At 49.1% G+C, this 23,848-nt stretch overlaps 1 protein-coding gene across 1 annotated transcript in view; it reads right to left on the bottom strand.

Moving 5' to 3' along the window:
• Positions 1-23,848, bottom strand: part of Vwf (von Willebrand factor) — a 144,896-nt gene that overhangs the window by 42,915 nt on the left and 78,133 nt on the right. The window contains exons 19-32 of the mRNA XM_041641912.1: positions 23,146-23,249; positions 21,619-21,757; positions 19,525-19,659; positions 16,691-16,837; positions 12,071-12,211; positions 11,801-11,914; positions 10,229-10,385; positions 9,321-9,479; positions 8,331-8,466; positions 4,659-6,037; positions 2,814-2,930; positions 2,585-2,725; positions 2,150-2,293; positions 503-667 (exon numbers count right to left, since the gene is read on the bottom strand). Of these exons, the coding sequence (XP_041497846.1) occupies positions 503-667; positions 2,150-2,293; positions 2,585-2,725; positions 2,814-2,930; positions 4,659-6,037; positions 8,331-8,466; positions 9,321-9,479; positions 10,229-10,385; positions 11,801-11,914; positions 12,071-12,211; positions 16,691-16,837; positions 19,525-19,659; positions 21,619-21,757; positions 23,146-23,249 (3,178 nt within the window). The remainder of the gene's footprint in view (positions 1-502; positions 668-2,149; positions 2,294-2,584; positions 2,726-2,813; positions 2,931-4,658; positions 6,038-8,330; positions 8,467-9,320; positions 9,480-10,228; positions 10,386-11,800; positions 11,915-12,070; positions 12,212-16,690; positions 16,838-19,524; positions 19,660-21,618; positions 21,758-23,145; positions 23,250-23,848) is intronic.

The following is a 23,848-nucleotide window of genomic DNA, read 5'->3' as shown; positions in this document are numbered from 1 at the left end:
ATCAATTTAACCTGTGGTCCTTCAATATTGGCTTCGATGATGTATTTCTAAAGTCGTGTGTGTGTGTGTGTGTGTGTGTGTGTGTATATATATATATATATATATATATATATATATATATATATATACAACAAATATAGGAGCATGACCTGTAAGATGCTGGGGTTCCTTGCTTAGATCTCCCAATTCTTACATCCAAAGTCCCAGGGACAAACAAGCCAGGACTTCTTCTGCTTCTGCTTAAAAAGTCGGATGGACATTTCAAGAAAGCAGGATGGTGCACAGAAACTTTTCCAGAGCCCCCTGGAGGTGACAGTATATGCCTTCAGCAAGCAATGTGAAAGTTCTGAACCATATGGCAATCTTCATTTAAGACTAAATTTTATACATCAGCATCCTTGAGTCACCAGAGTGGTAGTTTGGCTTTTATTCGCTTTCTGTAGTGGTCATGGTGGCAGTAGTTGTATGCGAATTGGAAAAAAACATATATCAGACAACTTACCAGAGCATAGTTTATGGAAGAAGGAATTGCCCAGGGTAACGAGGGTGGGGAGGTCTTCAACCTGCTGGAGCTTTACCACGTTGGAGTTGGCCCCTGGGCCTGCCAAGATCCTCAGCTGGGCTTCATCGTAGCGATCCCCAACCCCAATGGGGAACACTGCCACTCCTAAATTAGCCAAGCAACGAGAAAGGGTCTAGGTCAGATGAGAACAACATACACACTGCATCTAGCACTATGCAGAGCCCCTGCGATGCAGGCCACACACACAGCAAGCCTGTGAGGGAGAGGTGCACACAGGCAGCACATGCTGTGAGCTGCTCCTGTTCCTCAGGCTCCCTTCTCAGCAAAGGGGATACAGCAGTGAGCCAAGCAGATTAAAGCCCCCTGTCTCCTGTCTCCATGGCTAACACTAGAGGAATGCAAACAGCGCACACACAAAATAGTAAATAGCACATTCAGGTGTAGACAGATGCTTGGAAGAAACTATGAAATGAGAAGCATGGGAAATGCCCAGAGGGGAAAAAATAATCATTTCATGGGGAAAGACCTGAGTGGTGGTTTGAAATGGCCCACAAAGGGAGTGGCACTATTAGGAGGTGTGGCCTTGTTGGAGGAAGCATGTTACTGTAGGGGTGGGTTTTGACGTCTTTTCCTCAGGATTCACTCAATGTGACAGTCAGTTGACTTCCTATTGTCTGCAAGACGTAGCTCTCTCAGCTCCAGCACCTTGTCTGCCTGCATGCCACCCTGTTCCCTGTCATGATCATAACAGACGCCACCCTCAATCAAATGTTTTCTTCCCAAGAGTGTGGTGTCTGGTCACAGCAATAGTGAACCCTAACTAAGACAGCCTGGAAAAGGCATGAAAGCGCCGAGAACACAGCTGGGCAAGAAATGCCCCACACAGAGTGTAGCAACTATAAAAGGCCAGAGTGGAAGCAGAACATAGAGCATGCATGAGAGGACATGAGGTCTGCAGTGTGCAAACCCTCACTGGGCACAGCACCAACCCAATGTCTTCTCCGAAGGAAACAGAAAGCCAAGACCATGGAGGGATGGCAGGAGCTCGTCTGTACAGCTGCCGTGCTGAGGATAAGCTATGAGGATGGGAGCTGGGGTCCCACTTAGAAGGCTGTCCCTGTCTCTTGGGTGTGAGGTGCTAGGGTTGACACGCGGTAGAATGAGTCTCAGTATTTTCTGAAGATTCGGCTATTTGATTGGTTACGTTTGAGAGAAAGGGGGGACCCCAAAGGGGCTGGGATTTCTAACCTGTATAGCTTCAAAGAATGTAAAAGATGACAGGAGAAGGAATTGTGGGGATGCAGCAGGAGTAGAGTTACTGATGAACTGTGTGTCAGATCTAGGCTAAGTGAGGTCAGAAGTCTGAGACAGCAATGTCAAGATCAGTGGTCCATAAATATTTTTAGACCCGTGACCCTGAAAGAGATCACTCAAGGGGATGAGTGTGAAAAGAAGAGGCTGGGGACCCAGCTCAGTAGTAGAGTGCTCGCCTAATGTCTGCAAGGTCCAGGGTTAAGTGCCCAACACTGCAAGAGAGGGGAATAAAGGGAAAAAGAGAAAGAACGCCCACCTACTCACGCCTCCAGCCTTTCAGTGGTATCTCAGGATTGAGCACCAGACACTTACGGTTGGATGTGGCAGCATCCACTGCTGTGTCCACTGAATCCAAGAAAGTGTCCATGATGATGATGACCACTGCTTTGGAGGCTCCAGGCCTGGCCCCATGGATTTGTGAAGTTACATAGCGCACGGCAAAGGCCAGAGCATCCCCTGAGGAAGAAGAATGGTTTAAGTCTGGACTGAGCACAAGGACTGGGTTTTCTAAACCCTCTGAGTATTGAGCTTAAAGTGGACCCTCGGTGAATTCAAAAGATGAACAGTTATGACTCAGAGCAACACTCGGGACGAGAAAGAGACCCAGGGGACCGTATAGCTCCTTGCCATCCAAAAGAAGAAACTCAGGCCAAGGATTAAAGTTACTGGCCAAGATCACCCGGTCCCTAAAGTCAAGATCAGAACCAGAACGCAGATTTTCCATCTAGCTTGTGGGTCCAGCATTACCAACTTGACTGGGGCCGCCCTCCCGCTGCATGAGGTCCACCAGACTCAGTAGGTGGGCTTTCTCCTGGGCCACATTCCACGGTATGTCGATGGTATTGATGCTTCCATACTGCATGACAGACACCTGAGTAAGGTGGGGCCCTAACAGAAGAGAAAAGGGGAGACATTTAGAAGAAAGTGGACCCCAGGAAGAGTAGCTCCTACCTGCAGCCTCGGGGGCATCACTCACCAATGTTGGCCTTTGAAATGAAAGCCTTGGCAAAACTCTTCATGGTATCAAAGTAAGACTCTGGCAAACCGGAGGAGCCATCCAGGAGGAGGACCACATCCAGGGGTTGGCTGCAGTCTGCCAAGAAGAACAAGAAGATGAGTACACGGTGCCAACAGAAGAGCAGCCATCAGTCACCAGCACAGCCAGTGGCTCCTCAGGGCAGCACTGAGCACATGGCAACACCAAGTAGGGGGGCATTTACCATTGAGGTCACAGCATAGGACTGGGACAGTTAGAGGGGCAGAGGAGGCAGTTCCTGAATCTGAGTTCTGTAGATTGAGAGACATTGAAAAGATTCCAGTCCCACCCACAGGCCCGCCATGCCTGCAAACGGAAGGAAGGGGCTGCACTCTCAAAAGCAGGAAAAGTAAGTGGGGCTGTGTGGGGAGCAAGGGAGTCAGAAATCTCTATATATGAAAATGTCATTGTAAGACCCATGATTGTGAGAATTAACTAAACAATAACTAAAGCAATTAATAAAGAAATGGACTTCTTGTTACTGGGTCTAAGACTGGATAAATAAGGGGAAAGACACAGTATAGTGTGTAACGGGGAAAGAGGCTTGTGACCTTTGAAGGGGTCATGGAAATATGGCTTCTGTACATGGAAGAGAAGGAAGCTGTGTCATGAGAAAACTCACAGACAGAACGTCTGCTAATGCCAAAGCAAACAACGCAGTTAACACAGTTACTTCTCTTATTAGCAGAAAAAATTAAAGCAATATTAACTAAATAAAACAAAAACCAGGACTGAGTGTAGGGATGGAGAGACAGTAAAAGCAGCTGGTTCTTCTGCTGTAGCGACACCAGCTTGTCATCCTAGCTCCTCAGGAGTGCTGCAGCTTGTAAGGCCTGCTTGGGGCAGCATGAGCTTCAGGTCAGTCTGGGCAGCTTTGTAAGATCCTGTCTCAAAAGGGAAAGGAAGAGAGGGCTAGGTGGCTCCATGATAGGGCACTTGCCCAGCTCAGACCAAGCCGTAGGTTCAATCTTTAGTCTCAGCATAGAAACAATCAAACTAGATACTGGTTTGACACTGATATAAATTAAGAAGGCAACAGTTTAATCCCAGCCCTCAGAGGCAGAGGCAGGAGGATCTCTGTGAGTTTGAGTCATGCCTGGTCTACAGGGAGAGTTCCAGGTCAGTCAGGGTCACTTAGTGAGACCCTGACTCAAAACAAAGAAAAAAAACAGCAACAGCAACAGCAGCATGTTTTGCGTCTTCACCGCCTGCTAGGTACTGTGTCAAGCATTTCACAAATAGTTGCTACTATCCGCAGTTCATAGACAGGGAGAATGGCAAGCCCAAAATTGTCAGCCACTGAGTGGCAGTTCTGGACTCTGGGTCTGGATCTGTCTGTTTAATCTACACCTCTTTCCTGACCGCCCCCCAGGCCTGCAGCTTTGCCTCCAAGAACATAAGATACTTGGAATAATTCCAGGCATCAACGTGACCCTAAAGAGAAGTAACCATCACCAAAAGTAGCAGAAGTTACTTGCCAGGCAGAAAGTGAGTCTGGACTGGGTGCGGGGTAGATTAAGACTTTCAATTTTTTTAAGCATTCCCTGTATTATTTAAATTTTAACAATGGGCCCCTACTACCACTGAATTTACAAGCCTGGGCAATAAGAAAAGATCCTTCTCACCCAAGGAATAACAGTTCAACTCTCTGCCTGGAAGAAAAGGAGAAACACAGGCAGGGTGAGGCAGGGCTGTGAGCTAGGAAGTTAGCATTAGAACCCAGGGCTTCTGGCATCATCAGAGGCACACAGTGCCAAGGCCATCACACACAGGGTACCAGCGTACCAGGAGTGGGGGAGAGGGTGGGCAGCTGCAGCCCCTCCCTGGAGCAGCATCTTTGCAGGACCAGGTCAGGAGCCTCTCGGGGAAGTGTCTCAAAGTCGCGGATGAAGATGGGAGCGTGGGGCCAGCCAATTCTCTCCAGTTCCTGTGGGTTGGCATGGGGACCCACCCCAATGGGTACCACCTGGATGTCTCCAGGCATTCTCTTGATCTCATCCGAGGCAGGGTTCCCTGTGACCATGTAGACGAGATTAGGTGCCTGCTTTCGGTCCCCCTGGCTGGGAGAGAAGCTGTGCTCAGAAAGGTACTGTAGGGCCTGTGCGGTGTTGGTCCTGTTGCCACCGTGGTAACGGATCTCCCGCACATGCCGCAGCACGTCGTCCTTGGTCTGGGCCTCGTTAAAGGTGTATTCCACGGTCACCTTGTATGAATACTGCAGCACCGAGATGTGGATGCCCTCCTGGCCCACATCCATGCGCTCTATCACCTCCTCCAGGAACTCCTTGCTCTTATTGAAGTTGGCTTCACCAATTTCATCTGATCCCTCCAGGACAAAGACCACATCCAGAACCATGGACTTCCGCTTAGGTCCAGGTGATGAAATCCCAAGGATCCCTGGACCCGTAGTGATTTCTGCTACCTGGGGTGGCTGAGTAGGGGCTTGGGCCTCAGGGGCAAGGTCACAGAGGTAGTTGATTATTTCATCCCTTCTCTGCTCCAGTTCATCCACCCCACTGAGCAGAAAGGCCTTGTTTTCGGGGGCCTGCTTCTCAATGAGGCGGATCTGCTTGAGACTGGCATGTGGCCCAATGCCCACCGGGATCACAGTGACCTTCTTCTTCTTCAGGCCCTGGACATAGCGGACCAAATTCCTGGCCAGTCGTGGTGGCTCCTGGCTAGCCGTTAGAAGCAGAGCGATGCGGGACGCTTCGGGGCGATCAATTTTGCCAAAGATCTGGAACATTGTGTACTTCAAAACCTCGCTGGTAGAGGCCACCTGGCTACCTGCATACTTCACCTGGCTGGCAATGCGCCTAAGCTCTGAGGGCCTCTTGCGGGCTGTGAGGTCGATGTAGGCATGGGACCCATCGTGGTACTCAACCACCGCCACACGGATGCGCCTCTGAGAGATGTGCAGCCTCTCCATCATGCCCACCACAAAAGTCTTGAGTACTTCAAACTCAGCCTCGGACAGCCTGGAGGAGCCATCCAGCAGGAAGACAAGATCTAGGAGCTTGCTGCAGTAGAAACTGTGCAGAGGTGGCTCAGGGGTGTCCTCAACATATGGGGTGGTAGAACTGACCGGGGTGTCTGTTGGGGGTACCACCAGGCCTCCAGGCTCCCGGCAAGCTTCACAGGTAAGGTTGACACCATCACAATGGCTGCGGCAGAAGGGAAAGAAATCAAAACAATTCAGGAAGAACCAGTGGGCAGGTAGGACCTTCTCACGGGTCCACTATAGAACCTCCCATCTGCTCCCACTGAGGACCTTTCACCCTAATGAGATGTCACTTTTGACATTTGTTCCCAGGTGTGTCTTCAACACACAAGCATGCGTGCATGTGCACACACACACACACACACACACACACACACACACGCGCATGCATGCACACTCACGAGAGAAGGGAGGAAGCAGAGCCTTCCTAAAGCTTTAATCCATCTTAGAAACTAAAAAACAGTCTTTGTTATTCTAAGCCCCCCACAGCCATTTAATGTTGACTTCTTTCCAATCTATGTCTCCAACCATATTAATATTTAATTATAATCCAAGCCTTCTTATAAGTGTCTCCAAGGACAAATATCTTTGTAAAATGTTAGCACATGCCGGAACTTGTAAATGTTCCACTGGAGATAAATGGCTTACATTAGAAACCATTATAGATGTTATTGGAATTTAAGCTGTATGGATTTTGATGCGTGTTTAATTATGTCAGGCCTTAAGGAAAAGAAGAAAAAAACTAGAGTAAGAAGATTTTAGAAAGATGAATGGAAGTTTAAAACCCCGCCGTTTCATCTAGCAGAAGAAAAGACCGTGGGAGGGCTAGGTGTGGTGGCTCCGGGAAGAGATAGTAGCACCACCATCCCTTCTGCCCACAGGCAGATGGTGAACACAGAGTGTCTACCAAGAACTGCCTAGCCCTCAGCCCTGCCCCAGGATATCCACAGTTTGTGTTGAATCGTCACCTAGTCCACGAATTTCTAGAGTACCAGACAACCTTCCAGCCTTTTCTAATCACTGTAGCCTTTTGCGGTGTTCTAGAAAGTAAAGGAACAGGCCAGTCCACAGAGAAAATGAAGATGTGCTATGGTGGGGATCCCCACAGGATGGGGTCTCCTCCATTCTGCACCCTTGGTCTTCAGTCTTTACAATAAATCTGAGAAGGTGACCTAAACCCTGAGCAGGTCCCATGGTCTCACTGCCAGCCAATGTCCCCAACCTTGAAACATGCGCACATGGTGGGCAGTAACAGCTGCCCCTCTCTGCAGGCCAGCTGAAGAGACATGAGGCGCCTGGAGCTTCCATGCCCTTCGAGCTGGACACCCTCAGGTCTGTTTCAACACAATGAAGTTGGGTGGGATCTTACCGGGAAGTCAGTTCCTACCTCCTCCTAATCCTGCGATTTATTGCCTCCATCCTTGGTTAACGGTGCATGAGTGACATACTTTCTGGTTTCCTGTGCTTGCTAGAAAATTCACCCTGGGCAGTGCTTGCTCTTGTTTGTGCAGATGGTGGCGGCAGGATCTGGCTATGGCAGCTGTGGCCACAGCCCCTCCCCAGTGACTTAAGGTTCTCAAGTTGAGGCTCCCATTATTCTTGATTGGTGTCAGGGAGTGGTGCTGACTGTGTGAGCGTTTTAATAAATGTTCCCGACCTAAGGGCAGGACTTCAGAAAACCCAGGAATCCGCCTCAGGACTCCTCTCCTCCCCAAAGCCAGGTTCCCAGAGTTTGTTCCAGCAAGAGCCCAAGGTAGCAGTGACTGTCTTCCCTCTTAGCTCTGAAAAGCCACATCCTGCGGCCTGGACCACAGCCCTAAGATGCTTGTGTTACACTTAGGGCCAAGGACCCCATCTCTCTTTTCCTTCCTACATTCACAAATCTCCTCAGATTGGATGTGATGCCCACTTATATAGTGAAGTAGAAATACTAACTGCCATTGCTAGGTCATACATGCTACATACGTGTGTTAGAATATTATATTCCATCCCCCAAAATGTGTATTTTCCACAAACAAAACAAAAAGTCTTTAACAAATACTGGGGGGGGGGAATCTCTTAAAGAAAGAGAATCAGGTTCCAGAAACAAAACTCAACAGCACAATAAAGGGATGGATGGGTGAGTGGGTGAGTGGATGAATGGGTGGGTGAGTGGGTTGATGGACGGGTGCGTGGATGGATGGATGGATGGATGGGTGGGTGGATGGATGGATGATTGGTGAGTGGGTTGATGGATGGGTAGTAGGTGAGTGGGAGGATGGATGGATGGATGAATTGGTGGATGGATGGATGGATGGATGGATGGGTGAATGAGTGGATGGGTGGATACACAGGTGCATGGGTGCATGGATGAGCTAATTAAACTCAGCCTCAGTCCATGGTGCCCCGAGGTGTTTTCCAGGGCCCAGGTTCTGAGAGCCAGCATGGGGAACAGCCAGTCAAGAACTCTGCTTTACCAATTCTGACAGTGTGCAGGGTCATCAGGGTTCAAGGTAATTTTCTTTCCAGGGGCCAAACGTCGACCAGCCACCTCACACACAGGGCAATCTTGGGGGTCCACACAGGTCTGCAGAAGTTCATCCAGGATTCTCCCTGCACAACACACCACGTTAGGAGCACACCTCTCATATCAATCAGGTAGGTCCACCTGCCACTGAAGGAACCTATCCCAGAAACCCACTCTCTCTAAGCTCCCAGGCCGTCACCTCACCACACAGGAAGCATCCTTCTTCTTTGGCGCCTTGTCTGCCCCTCTGGGAAGCTGGGATGGGGCTTCCTACACATCTCTTCCCTTCCCAAGCCCTAAGACAAATGAAATCTTATCTCCAAACAGTTGGGGAGTGTCTGGGCTCAGCTAGCTCCTCTCAAGAGTGAACTCAATAACTTTAGAGCTAGTCTGTCTAACGTGACATGCCATGAGGCTACTTCTATGTAAATGAATCATAATTCAGCGAAATAAAGAGGCCTTTTCCTCACACCTACTAGCCATCACTGCATTGACCAGAATGTTGCTGCCACTGCAGCAAGTTCTGCTGGAAAGTGTTGCTCTCTTTAACCCAGGAGGCTGAGGCAAAAGGATAGCAAGTTTGAAGCCAGCCTGAGCTATACAGAAAGACTTTACAGGGAAGGAAGGAGGGAAGGAGGAAGAGAGGGAGGGAAGAAAGGATTGACTGTTCTATGTGATAAACCCACAAATGAAAGGGATTTTCAGGAGGAATGGGGTGAAGCTAAGTGAAAGAGCACAAAGGGCAGGTGAGACAACCCTAACGTGGCAAAACTCAGAGCCGGCCTGGCTTTGATACAGAGATCCAGGCAATCAGACTTGCTTGAGGTCCAGTGATGGGGCGGCAGGAGATACCCCTGGACAGAGGAGGCCAAGCTGAAGCAAAAGGGATACACCTAAGAGTCCGTTCCTCCATCTTGCTCGAGCCAAGGAGAGGCCTCACCTGAAGGGCAATGAGCATGGCACCCCTCCACACACTGCACAGGGCAAGCCAGAGGCTCGGGGTGCTGGCAGGTGACTGGGCAGGCAGGCGCACAGCTGTTATAGCGCCACTCACACTCGTAGCCGTTTTCCCGAATGTTCCTCTCTTCACAGGTCTGGGCTGTGGAGACAGAGAAAGAGGTGGTGACCCTGGAAGCTCCAGGTAACCCTCGGCAACACAACAGTGTCTCTTCCTCCAGGATTTCTCCAGAAGTCTCCACATAGCCATCTTGACTCCACGACCCTACTCAGTCTGACTGTGAATTCCTTGCTCTTGTCATCATATTAACCTTCTTCAGCATCCGTGTCCCCCTCACTCTTACGGAGATGCCTTCATCCCCCTCTTAACTCCCATATTTCCATTATTCCTTTAGTTTTTTTAAATATATATATTATGATTTAAAGTATTTTCTTTTTTTTAAAGATTTTATTTATTTATTATGTATATAACATTCTGCCTCCATGTATGTCTACATGCCAGAAGAGGGCGCCAGATCTCATTACAGATGGTTGTGAGCCACTATGTGGTTGCTGGGAATTGAACTCAGGACCTCTGGAAGAGCAGCCAGTGCCCTTAACCACTGAGCCATCTCTCCAGCCCCCACTATTCCTTTAGTATAAACTTCCTCACCCCCCCCCAGTGCCCTGAGGCACAGGTGGAGGGGATGAAGCAGCGGGGTGAGGAAGTTTACACTTTTCTTTTAGTATAAACTTCCTCACCCCGCCCGCTTCATCCCCCTCCACCTGTGCCTCAGGGCACTGGGGCCAGCCCTCCCCACCCTACAAGTGCTCTCCCATCCTCCCCACAGACCTTCAAGCCTAGGTACTTATAGGAAGGTGTATCTGAGACTGTGGGACTTGGGAACTCACGGCACAGTGAGGGTGTCCTCCAGGCTACCACCTGGCCGTGTTGGGCACACATGTGGGCATAGGCAGCGATGGTGTCACAGAAACAGGTGCAGTCCCCAATGGACTCACAGGAGCAAGTGTCATAAATGCAGACGTCGAGGTACGGCTCAGGGTCCACCTACAAAAAAGAACCTCACATGGCCCCAACCTGAACCTGGGGTGAGAACTCTGGCTTATGGTTAGGGTGCTAGGGATGGGGTGGGGAGCTCCTGCACCAAGGAAATGTAGAACGTGGGTCCTAGAGAATGAATGGATGAAGAGGCAAAAATTTCTTTATTTCTAATCTGGATTCCACTAAGAAATACTAAGAAAAGCAGGGCTGGTAGCCTCTCCTGCATATTGAGATGCCCTCAGAATTTGCTAGAAGGTTCCCTCTGCTGTCTCCCACCTACCTGCCTAGCTGCCTGCCCTTCCCTGTAACCATGAGTGTGGAGTGTTTTTACACAAACACACAGATTGGTCACTCTCTGTCCTTGCCTCAATGCAGCAAACAAAATGTAGCGATGAATCAGAACACACAAGATGCCCCCCGAGCTATGGGGCAGCTCTGCTAGACAATAGGGCCTGGCTGGGCTCTGTTAGTTCCTGATCCCAAGTCTCCCTGTAGGGAGGCGTGTCTGCCCACAAGCATGATCAATCACATTGACCACTTCACTTTAATTGTCTCCAAAACATGCTACTATACCCTCTTGGCTTTTTAAAGTTGTGAAGAAGGAGATGAGTTCATCAGCCAACAAATTGCTGCTCCCAGAACATTTCATCATCCCATGAGCCCCAAGTCCTTCCCCCTGCCTTCCTTCTTCCAACGCAGATACTAGCAAACCATAGACCTCTGGCAGACTGGACATCTCTGGAAGGCTGAAGATCTGAGGTACATGTACTCAGCTCATCCTCCGTATGTTCATGGTACTGCATAGCACAGGCGTGTGCACATGGCTATCACACAGACTCACATGCACGCCTGTGAATGTGCCTGTATTTGTGCTTGCATGTGCGTCACACACAAATGCCCAAAGAAAGAAGTCCATCTAACTCCAGAGAATTCATCACTCTCATTTGTGAATGAAAGGAGGCCAAAAATTCAAGGACCCCCAAAATCTCTGGCGTTAAGGCCAGGAAAAGTTAGGATGAGAAGAGGACTGGGGACCGAAGCAGTGGTTTGCTGCTTGTCTTGTGTGTTGACGTGTGTTGTGTGTTGTGTGTTGTGGGGGTCCTGATTGGGTCTGGTGACAAGGACGTGTGTTGTGTGTTGTGTGTTGTGGGGGTCCTCCCTGGCTCTGGCAGGATACATGCAAAGAGAACTAACTTCAGACCAAGAGACTTCTTGTGTATGGAAAAGTACTTGGCCAGCCATTGCTTTCCTCAAAAACTACCCATGTTCCCCCTCAGCTAGAAGCCAAGAAAGCTACCATGGTTTCTCAATAGGAATCATTTCAGGGCTCTGCCTAGGTAGTGTTCACATTAGACATTCACAGTCGAGGAAGTCACAAATCTTTTTGACCACTCTGCCTCCCTCCACCCGCAAAGCCTCACCAGCCTGTTGCAGCCCTGGAAGATGTCGCTGGTAAGGATTCTGCAGGATGAGTCCACCATCGTCTGCTTCATGATGTTGTTATGGCAGGTGGCCGGGGAAACATCTAGCGACAGCTGGAACAGGAGAGAGTACCAGAGAGGCCAAACGTCAGGCAGCCTTGTTGGAGGGACTCAGCCCAAAAGCCCAACTCTGCCACTGTCTACAGCTCCTGCCGCCACAGCCGCCATGAGAATAGGGAAACCCTCCATCTGCTGAGACCCCAGATGTACCTTTTTCGCGTCGGCACACTGTGAGCTCACTTTCCAGGAATTCCCGAAGTCGACAGGGTCTTCCTCCACCTGAAGGCTGCTGCTAGTGAAGTCATTGTTCTGAATGCCATCAAAGTTCCCGCACAGGCCACAAACCTGATCCTGAGTGAGGGGTGGGGACACACACTGTAAACCTTGGCACACACTCTGGGTCGGGGGAAGAAGGTACCAGGTGACCAAGGAGTCAGAAATCATCAGAGGAGGAAGAAGAGGGGGGAACGGAGGAAGGAGGAGGAAGCAGACAGGGAGAGAGACCCAGGGAAGAAAGAAGGAGATCAGCAAAGTCTTGTCCTCATGCAGCTTTTCCCTGCACTTCCGCACTGACCCATCTCAAAGTCAAGGACGCAGAGAGAGGTGATGTGCCAAGCCTCATGGTCAAGGGCAGCAGGCAGCTTGACCCCGGGGTCCCTCTGTGAATCATCAGCCTCCCTGGTCAGACTGTAAGCTGAAATAGGAGCAAGCACCACTGTGCATGGGTGAGAGAAGGAAGTAAGGAGGAAACAGGACAGCCCTGCTCTGCAGCAGACAGGAAGTCCCCTTTCCCAGAGAACCGCAGCTTGTTTGGGGAACAGGTTAAAATTCTACAGCGTGAGAAAGATCATCACAGAAGGGCTAACTATACACCTCTTTTGCCAGGCATGCGCACTGAGTCCAGCACAAGCCTGATCACGGAGAAACCATCAAGTAAGGACCTGGGATAACAGTGATCACAAACCCACCCTACTCTCCATACACAGACAGAACCCAGTCCTGGGACAAGGGAAAGATGACTTCATCCGTTTCTGCAGTACTGGCTTATAGGCACAGGTGTGAGTCATTCCGGAGCATCTAAGAAGGTTCCCAGTTGGACAAAAGTTGCAGCATAGCCATTGCCTCTCTGAGCCCTGGGTAATGAAAACCCTCCTCTTCACCCACCAGTCTCCCTGGTCAAACTCTCGAAACTTTAGCCATCTTGGGGTCCTTGTACATCCTACCCCATCCCCCCAGTTTCTCTCCCCCGGTGTTTACAATCCTCACTCCCTCTCTTCCATGAAGTGTAGTCATGTTAGTTAGATTTTCTAGATGTGCATAGATATATTTCAGATAGACATTCTTCATATCTCTCAAAGACTGCAGAATATGGCATTTAAAATATTTTAATAACTTAGGGTTTTTCATGGCAATCAGACATGTCTGCTCCTGGCAGCCCCATCTACTTCAGAAAGAAGATGGGCATCGAAGAGGATCCTTATGGAGTTTGATAGCCATTTGGGCAAGAAACTGCTCTTGCCTGGATTGATGCATGAACTGGACACAAAGAACCAGGAGAAAGAGGACTGCTGAACTTGCCTAAAGGTGAGATGGTCTTTTGGGGTTCCTGATTCATGAAGGAGTCTGCAAGACATTCTGCAGGACACAACAGATAGTGACTGAACTGACTTTGAAATTTCCTGCTTCATGGAAATGTCTCTGGATACTATGGGCCTGTAGGCCAAAGATGGATGCCCCAACGGTACAGAGGAACTTTGGGTGACTGTACAGGCAGCAAGATGTCTCTGTCATTTCTAGAGTTTTGAAAGTTGCTTACTTTTTGTTTGCTTAGGTAATATTGTATTCTTCTGGAGTCTTTGATGGAGTTGAAGAATAGATAGATAGTTATAGTTTTCCATTGTTATGATAAAAGATAAAATAGATATAAATATTGTAACTGTAATTCTTGCTTGATAACTGTTTTGTTATATGTAATTTTGCTATGTTAAAGTTAAAGCCTTTCCTTTTTGTTTAAACAGAAAAAGGGGAAATGATGGAGGAAGGTCATTGGTTAAGTAATAAAGAAACTGCTTGGCCTTATAGGTTAAAACATAGGTGGGAGGAATAACAGAATACTGGGAGGAAGAGGAAGTGAGTTCAGAGGCCATGCTCCCCTCTCCCGGGTCAGATATGCTGAATCTTTCCTGGTAGGACTGATGCTACACAGATTATTAGAGATGGGTTGATCGGGATATGAGAATTAGCCTGTAAGGGCTAGAGTTAATGGGCCAAGCAGTGTTTAAAAGAATACAGTTTGTGTGTTGTTATTTCAGGGCATAAGCTAGCCAGGCGACCAGGAGCTGGGGCGACAGGAACACAGCCCACAGCTCCCACTACAATGAAGACTCTACTCCTGCATCAGACAGGGTTCATCAAGCTAACCTGTCTAAAGTCATGTCCCAATAAGAACACAATCTCCACTGTGGTGATGGAAAGCAAACTGTAGGCTCCACCAAAGATGTCCGTCCTGAACCTGAGAACTGTGACTGTGTTACCCCACTAGGGACTACAATTTTCACATGGCTTCCGTGTGCAGTTGGATCCCCCAAAGGCTTATTCTTTGAAAGTTTGGGTCCCCAGTGTGACACTGAGAGGTGGTGTAACCTTCAGCAGGTGGGACCTAGTTAGATGCAATTGGGTCACTGGTGATGTCATCCTTAGAACAGATGATGTCATTCTCATAGGACCCCAGTCAGTTCCCACACCATATGAGCTTTGCTCTTGTTGTTTCTTCCTAGAAATGGAGATAAAGTAGCTCAGCAGATACAGAGGCATCAGCTGCCAAGCATGGTGATCTGAATTCGATCCCTGGAACCCACGCAGGAGGCCTAGAGGGAATTAAGTTGTCCTCTGCCCTCTACATACCATGGCACATACATGCCCACACCCATAGATAGATAGATAGATAGATAGATAGATAGATAGATAGATAGATAGATGATAGACAGACAGATAGATACATACATACATACATAGGTGGTGGATGGAAGATAGATAGATAGATAGATAGATAGATAGATAGATAGACTGAATTTTAATTAAAATAAGATTTATCAGGCTAGGCCCTTGAGTCCCTCTCTCATATGTGACCCCTCTGTATGTAACCATTTTTCCTTCCCTGTCTACTGTTCCTTAATTTCCCACTGCCAGGCCAATGCCTGCCACAGACCAAACAGATGGAACCACCCAGTCCTACACTTTCAACCTCCAACAACCGTAAGAGTTGAATAAACCTCTTTCCTTCATACAGTACTCAGCTTAGAGTGTCCAGAACATGGGGAAATCCCCAGGACAAAAGAACTTGGTACCTTTAGGTTAAGATCTTGAGATAGGAAATTGTCCTGAGCCATGGAGGTGAGCTGTATGTAACCACAGAGTCTAACAAGGAGACAGAAAGAGGCAGAGTGTGCAAGGCATTGTGACCAACAGAAGCATGGAGGGGTGGGAAGGCCTGAAGATACTACTGAATAGCAACTCGCTGAATATGGGAGGTGGGGCCACAAGCCAAGGAGTACAGCCAGACTCCAGAATCAAGAAAGTGTCTTTGTCCCTTGAAAGCTCCCAGGAGTGCAACACTACCAACGTTCTGACTTCCAGAGCTAAAATGTAATACACTTGTGCTGTTTAAAGATACTGCATTTGTCCATAGTGATTTGTCACGGCAGCATGAGATATCTCTCTCTCTCTCTCTCTCTCTCTCTCTCTCTCTCTCTCTCTCTCTCACACACACACACACACACACACACACACACACACACACACAAGATTTTTGCCCCTGCTGTACCTGCAGTGCCTGGAACAGCCAATACATTGAGTAGAAACATAGTCAGGATTGTTAGACCTTTCTAGAAATGGAGTGGGCTGCCTCGTGCAGCCCTCACTGACGTAAACAATTTAGACATAGACATTACTGTCAGCGATGTTGCAGGCACCACTTTCAACAAAAATAAACAGAGCTCCTTGTCACCGTCACACCACTTAGTAATACCATCAAAGCCCCCAAGTGTGGAAACCTACACAAATGCCATCGTAAGGAGATCCTCAGTAGGCTAACAAAGTACTCCCTAACCTGGGATCCTGAGAGGTAAGTCAAATGGTGACATGCTTGCCGTACCGGCATGAGGACCTGAGCTCAATCTCAGTACCCACGTAAAAAAGACAGTCATAGTGACGTGCACATGTGACCCCAGCACTAGGGAGGCAGAGATAGCAAGTCCCCAGAGCTCACTAGTCCCCTAGCCCAGCCTGACTGATGGGAAATCCCAGGTCCCAGTGCAAGACTTTGCCTCAAAACACAAAGTGGATGGCTCCTGAGAATGATGCCCGAGATTGCCCACTGGCTGCCCTCCAGCAATGCCCACACATACACTGACATACATATGAACATGCATGCATACACGTACACATGCATGTGTGCATGTGAGCATGTGTGCTAGCCTAAGCTTGCTGATAAGATAACATTCAAGAATGAATGGCTATGATTTAATATTATATGTGCTTAATTTGCCTCTTTGGGTTAAGAAACCTAAAAAAAAAGTCACCCTGACTACTCCTGTTCTCCCTCCCCTGGGCAAACAAAATTGTTCCTTGCTGGGCCAATCGAGACACTGTTAAAGATGCCTCTGTCCTCCCTGTGTGCAGCCAGCCTCCATGGCTGCTTAGCTCTCTTTGTGTGGGGAGTAAGGAGGCTGGACCAGAGAACACTGTCTTCCAATACAATGGGGATGGGCAGCAGGTCACTACGTGAGCCACATGAGTCACAGGCAAGATGGAGCAAGAAGGGCCGCTGACCTGGTGTGTGTGCTTCAGGACCACGGAGACACTGAGGCGGCGGTCCCAGACCACAGAGAGGCCTTGACTCAGCAGCAGGATGATGTACCGGCCAGACTCCACCACCTCGAAATGAGACTCATCTTTTAGGGGCTTCTTCACGTTCACCTGAAGAAAGAAGGAACCCGGAAGGGAAGTAAAAGAAGTCGGAGTCCAGGGATCCCCTCTCTGTTCATAGCTTGTCTGTCTGCCTTGCCAACCGGCACCAGCGCTGGCCCTCAAGACCTGCATGGGTCACCAGCCACTTTCGCTCAGAACTCCCTGAGGCCGGCACCACACCTGGGCTTTTGTGTCCATCTGACCAGACACCCTCCCATGCTAACAAGATGGCCGTGAGAGCACTGTGAAACAGACTGGCCCATTTCCCATTACCTCATGAGAAAGGGAGAAGGGAGGATCTCTGACCCTTGCTTGTCAACTATACCAGTCCCTGGCTTGTTTTCTAATGTGGTGATGATTTTAGACATCTTCAGTCACATGGGTGAAAAATATACCCATCTATAACACTGAGCCCCCACCTCCTCATACCGCCCTCCATTCTCCGGGGTGACTACCACCAGGAGCCAAGACTGAAGGACAGGGACTGTTAAGCTCCATGCTTCAGGCAGAAGCTTCCAGAAGTCTGGCCTGAACTTCTCTCCCTGCCCAAGTTGTCTCCACTGACAAACCCTCAATGGCCACCGCAGAGCACTCAGCTGATTGTCGGGTTCACAATGCAGAGGCTGAGACCAAGAACCTGCCACTCTTTATGGAGCTCCTCTCCCGAGGAGCCTGCCTCACGTGGGGCTCATCATCTCTGCAAATTCTCGCCCCGCAGATCTGCCATCAACTCTGCAGGCTCACTGCTATCGTCTGCCCTGGCTGGAACTGAACTCTGAAATAGAGTTGGCCCTGTCAGCTCCTAGTCGGCACACTTATTAGACAGTTTTTCTTTCCTGTCTATAGAAAATGCACTTCCAGTCCCCAGCTGTCAAGGGTGGGCATTAACAAAACATCGGGGAGCAGGCAGGGGCCACGGGAGCAAATGAACCCAGTCTTTAGGAGTCTGTAGGGTTGCACATATCCAAACCAACTGAATCAGATCTGTGATCCAGGGATAACCAACCAGTGCAAATGTAGATTCTGGGGCTCCATCTGATCTACCGAGATATGACTCTGAGGTGGAGCCTGGGGACCTACACCTAACCCCTTCTTGAGCTATCAGGATACAGAGGCTGCATCTGCAGGTTCTGCTTCTCTTTTCACCTTGTCAAACCTATTCATCTGAGGAAATGAGAGTGTGGCTTGGTAGGAGAGCGCCGGCTCAGCAGGCCCAGGCCCTGGCATCCATACCTGGCATGACATGTCCCTTCGATGGATGCACACGCAGTAGTCCCCACATACCATTTGTTTTGCTTTCTGTAGTTTCAGTTGATTACGAAAGTATTGAATGGAAAATTCCAGAACAGTGATTAAGCTTCAAATAGCTTCCATCACAACAGATTGCATTATTGCTCTATTTTATTATTAGCCAGGAGTCATGCCTTTTTCTCTTTACTTCATAATCCAAACATTATCATCTGTGCTAGATAGTTTTATGTCAGCTTGACACAAGTTAAAGTCATCTGAGAGGAGGAACCCTCTGGTGCTGGACAATTGTCTATATTCTGTCAATTATGTTTTAAATAAATGCTGATTGGCCAGTAGCCAGGCAGGAAGTATAGGCGGGACAACCATACAGGAAGTAGAGGCAGGTCAAATGAGGACAGGAAAATTCTGGGAAGGAGGAAGCCTATTCCTCTCCAGTCCTGCCCAGACATGGAAGAAGGAAGATGTGACCTGCTCCATTGAAAAAGGTACTGAGCCATGTGGCTAACATATACTAGAATAATGGGCTAATATAAGTTATAAGAGTTAATAAGAAACCTGAGCTAATAGGCCAATCAGTTTATAACTAATGTAGACCTTTGTGTGATTTCTTTGGGGCTAAATGGCTGTGGGACATGGTGGGAGGACAGAAACCAGGCAGGACAGAAATCTCAGTCAACAACCCTCAGTTGAGAAAATGCCTCCATAAGATCCAGCTATAAGGCATTTTCTTAATTGGTGCTTAGTCAGGGAGGACCCAGCCCATTATGGGCAGTGCCACCCTTGAGCTGGTGGCCCTGGGTTCTATAAGAAAGCAGGCTGAGCAAGCCATGAGGAACAAACAGCTCCCCTCCATGGAGTCTGCCTCAGTTCCTGCCTTCAGGTTCCTGTTCTGTTTGAGTTCCTGTCCTGAATTCCTTTGATGATGAATAGGGATGTGAAAGTGTAAGCCAAATAAACCCTTTCCTCCCCAACTTGCTTTTTTCCCCATGGTGTTTCATCACAGCAATAGAAACCCTAACTAAGACATCACCAATAAATATAATAGACCACACTGGGTTCTATACTATCTGTGACTTCAGGCATCCACTAGGGGTTTTGTCCCTCTGTCATGAAGAGTGACCACTGTATGTGGAAGGGAAACTCCTCCCACGTGCCACACTCTGCCCCCTCTCCCAGTCAGCGCGGCCTCTTCCTGTACATAGGCAGAGATCACTGCTCATCCTTTCCCACACACAGACCACACTTGAACCACAATGGGCTCACACACTCTGTATTGGTCTGTCATTGCTCTGCTCACAGGATAACATGTCAGGACCTGCGTATGTTGCTAGGCCTCATTCTCCACAGTGGCTGCCCATTCTAGCAGCACACTTCTCCGTGAACACAGGGTAAACACTCCTGATAAACTGAGGGACAAGAAGGGAAGTGGGGAAACGGGCACTTACCTCTCCATCAAACAGTTCAATCTCCCCTCCCTCCACCAGCACAGTGACTCGCTTCTTGCACTTCACTGAAGGGTAACTGCACCCCTCATTTCCCACCAGGATCCGGAAGGTTCCAGGGTTATCACCACAGTAATCCTGGAGGAAGAAGGCACCAGGAGGGAAAAATTATCCCTTCTCCCAGACCAGAAGGTGATATCATGACCTGTGGGGGGGTCTTTGAATACATGTCACAGAATATCATCAGATGTGCTGTGTACGTGGGGGACAGGGAGCAGTGTTCACAAGTAAACTCGCCCATGTGTCCAACCTCAGCCCTCACAGATGATCCCGGTACCCATGGTCAGTGCAGTGACATGATAATGAACACAAAGTGGAACAGGGGAGCTACAGGAGTCAGCATGTATGTCCACATACAAATACATATATAGACATACACCTACCCATATAAATACACATATGTACACACATGCATGTACAAATACCTGCGCATATTTATATAAACTTGCACATACATATATGCACTCACATACACACATATACATATACACATGTATATACATGCAACTACACAAGCATACAACAATAAAGATGCATACACATATACATATCATAAGTAAACATGTATCCACAGGTGCACACCTGCATACATACATACTTATAAAATATGTATGCGGTCATGTGTACCCATATACACATACATACACACATATACATACACGTACTCACACACAGATACAGAAAACACATCCCTGTGTCTGAAAGGGAGCATTAGTCCACTTCCTGGCACCGCTGGGTGACATGGCTTGAGCTGGTTCCTGGTCACACAGGTTAGAAGCAGAAGAAGGCTGCAGGTGTTGGCTTGCTTTTGTCCCCAGCTGGCTTTCCAAGGGAGAAAGCTAAGCCTATAATGCCTCCACAGGAAAGGCCCCAGGAGAAGGAAGAGGATGAAAGTGGGGGGGGAGGAGCCAACACAAGATCTGAAAAAGAATTTCTGAAAACAGGGTAGCTCTGCAAGGCTTGCCAGGCGAGGGGTGCCAGGGAGTGAGTAACGCCATCCCTAAATCCATTGCTTCTGGAAGTCATTAGACAGACTGACCCTTGAAACTGGTGCCACCCTGTCTTTTGATGCTCAGGCAAAGAGTCTGTGGGGAAGCTCTAGGGGAAACACCCAGAGGCATCAGAAGAGCCATTTCAGGGTGTGCGCACATTGTCTCCCCAACACACTATCTTCCTGGGCCAGCTGGGGTACGTGAGGCCAGCCTGGCTGGTGCCTCAGAAAGTTCCACCCCCTCCAAGCGTGCTCTGCACATGGTGACCATGTTTACCAATAATGCCTGACACACATGTCCTACAGCCCTGTCTCGGGCTTTGAAGTCCTACCTTGAGACACTCCAAGCCACCACCTCCCCCAGAGAACAGAGACCCCAGGAGCTGCACCAGCTCAATGTGTCACAGAGTACACAGGGCTGAGCTCTAGGGAAAGCACTTGTCCTCCTTGATAAATCAGCTGGTGTCAGCCAACAAGAAAAACTCACAGCAACCCACAAAGCTGGGATAAGGAGGCATACGGGCTGTCAGGGACTCACTAGTTAAGATGTCCTAAATTCTTACTACTGGGCTGAATGGCACCGTGACCCCAACCTCCCCTCCTCACTATGTGAAACTGACCAGGATAGAGATAAAAATGGTAGCAAGTTTCAGTAGGGTCATAGGTCAGGCCATGTCCTCCAGGGAAAATGCAAGGAAGCCTTCTGCCCAGGGGTACTTCACAACAGTGGTCTGTCAGGGAGGGTGAAATCCAGCCAGGATCAGCTCCCCACGAATCCTGGTGTAGGTGTCCACCAAACTGAAGAGCTGTCTTTCTCTAATCTATACCTTACCTCACACCAAACCAGCTCAGAAAATTAAATTCTGTTCTTAAACTCCATAGACCTTCAGGTACCCTTTGGGGGCTTAGAAAATTACTCTCACAAAAACCAAACCCCAAAGTTCTTCCTACAGACAGAATCTGATCAGGTAACTCCCAGACTGCAGCCAGCATGTCCTGCTCTGTTAGATACAGACGGTCCCTCCTCCCCTTGCTCTGGGTCTCACCTGCGCCAGGACATACTGGCACTCCCCGGGGAACAGGTACTTGAGTCCATCAAAGGTGATGTAGTGGGCCATGCCAAGGGCAGAGCAGGTGGCGTCACACACATGGTTCGTGCAGTTCCACTTCCGGTCCCGGCAGACACTAGGAAAAGCAATCCCATGTTGCTGGTTTGCACCTGAGTGCCAGGGGCTCAGTCGGGTCTTGTGGAACAAGGAGGCAGTGGGGGACAAGAAGACGCCAGATAGTCACAGAGGTAGCTTCAAGAAGTTAAGCATTTGCAGCCTGTGGAAGGAGCCTGGGCCTTACAGGCCTCACACAGGATCTTCAGGGGAAAGGGAGGCCATGCTGCTCTCTAGTTCCAAGGACGAAGCAGGTATGGCGTGAAGCGGGTGTCCAGGATGATCCAGGAAGTTGAAGGGAAGGTGGGAGTTCTCTATGCCACCTGCCATGGACTCGCTAAAGTGTGGCCTCACCCTAACAGCTGTAGAGTGCCTGAAATTAGCCACAGGGTCACTGTCTTACAGACAGACCAACAGCCATCTCAAGATGAAGAAGCAGAGACATTCTGAGGCTGGAAATTTGAATGGACGTGTGAGTCTGCCAGGAGCGGTTTTGTGTGTATGGTTATGTGTTTATGTCTATACCAATTTTCTGGCCACATGTCCCACCCCTCGCTGCCCTTAACCCGAGCTGATCTAGGGAAGCCCGCTCATGCGTCAGAGGTGGTGAGCTCAGACCTCAGGCACTCATGGCTCCCCGACCTCTGTCCACATGGGCCCCTAAGATTGCCTACAGCCAGAGTAGAAGCTGGGGTGAGTGTAGGGGAGCCAGGGAAGGGTAACCAAAGAAGGCAGAAGGAAACCGCCACTGCCTCCTCACCCTCAGGACACTCATGGACAGCACAGGGATAAGGGAAGAGACGGACCTTGAAATTCAGCCTTAAAGAAGAACAAAATGGATCGTTTGCACAATGGAACCTGGATCATCATGTTAAGCAAATTAAGCCAGACTCGGATAATTATCATGTTTTCTCTTGTATGCAGGGTCTAGATTTATTTAAAGGATGCAAAAGTAGAAGAGGGACAACTTGTGGGAGAAGAAGGGACAGTAAGAACAGAGAGAGGGACAAGAGACGGTGACACGGGAGAATATATGTGCAAAATATATCCTACGCATGTATGTAAATGACTTAATAAAATCATTACCTTGTATGACTATTAAAATATATATAAAAAAGAAGAAAGGAAGAGGGAGGATTGAGAGGACCTTTTCAACACCACCCCCCACCCTGGTCACTGGACGCCTCTGTGGAAGAAGTTCCGAGAACAGAACTGCCCGTCTGTAGGGAGCAGGTGCGTGGCCAAGCAAAGGATGGAAAGGGGCATTTGACAGATGGGGAAGCAGAGGCAGAGTCAGGACACGAGCACTCAGGTTCTCAAGGGTGTGAGGACAAGTGTCACAAGTCCTGTGTCCCACAGACCCTTAGGCCACCTCTTTGACTGGTCCCCAAGGCATCCCCAGAGGCTCACCAGGTATTGCAGCTGATCTTCACCGTGTCTCCTGGGGCATACTCTTGGCCCTGGTGGAAGCAGGGACACCGCTCCAAGGCCACACACTTGTTTTCATGGCGGACCTACAGGAAAAGAAATCAAGCATGTCGAGAGCCACGGGGACTGCTATCACTATTACGGAAGTGTCATGATCAAGCCTGCCAGGAGCCCAGCATGAAGAGAGGGACCGAGCCCAGGGCAACCTCAGCAACAAACGAGCTAGGGCAAGAGTCAACACCAGGCTGGGTGTTGGCAGACGCAGGCACCCTCTACACTGTTTCTCCCTGTCAACCAGAGACACACTGCCTCTGCCCTGCTGGGTGATATGACCTGGGACACATTTGCAAAGACTTCAGAAACCCATGTCAGAAGCCCTAGGAGTGCATCTCCCAGGCTCAGCCATGCCACACAAAAGATGGCTCCAGCGGACATGGGAGTTACGGGTAGAGACCAAAGGAGAATTATTTACCAGTGAGCAGAAAGGGGGAGAAAGGAAAGAGTCAAGTGTTCAGAGGCAGGCAAATGATGCAGTTCTAAAGGGACCCCGGGAGCTGGTTTGCTGTAGGGTGCTAGAGGGTCTTCACAGAACTCTTTAATGAGGCGAGCAATGCCTACCTATGCTGCTAGGCTCAAAATGGCGAGGAAAACTGCACACACATATGGTTCTAATTTCACATGCATG

The sequence above is a fragment of the Microtus oregoni genome, unplaced genomic scaffold, assembly GCF_018167655.1.
Source record: "Microtus oregoni isolate MIOR12 unplaced genomic scaffold, Mior012 000002F_ref0000024, whole genome shotgun sequence".
Classification (NCBI taxonomy): Eukaryota; Metazoa; Chordata; class Mammalia; order Rodentia; family Cricetidae; genus Microtus; species Microtus oregoni.
The sequence above is the reverse complement of the archived record's forward strand: the minus strand, read 5'-3'. Positions and strand labels throughout refer to the sequence as shown.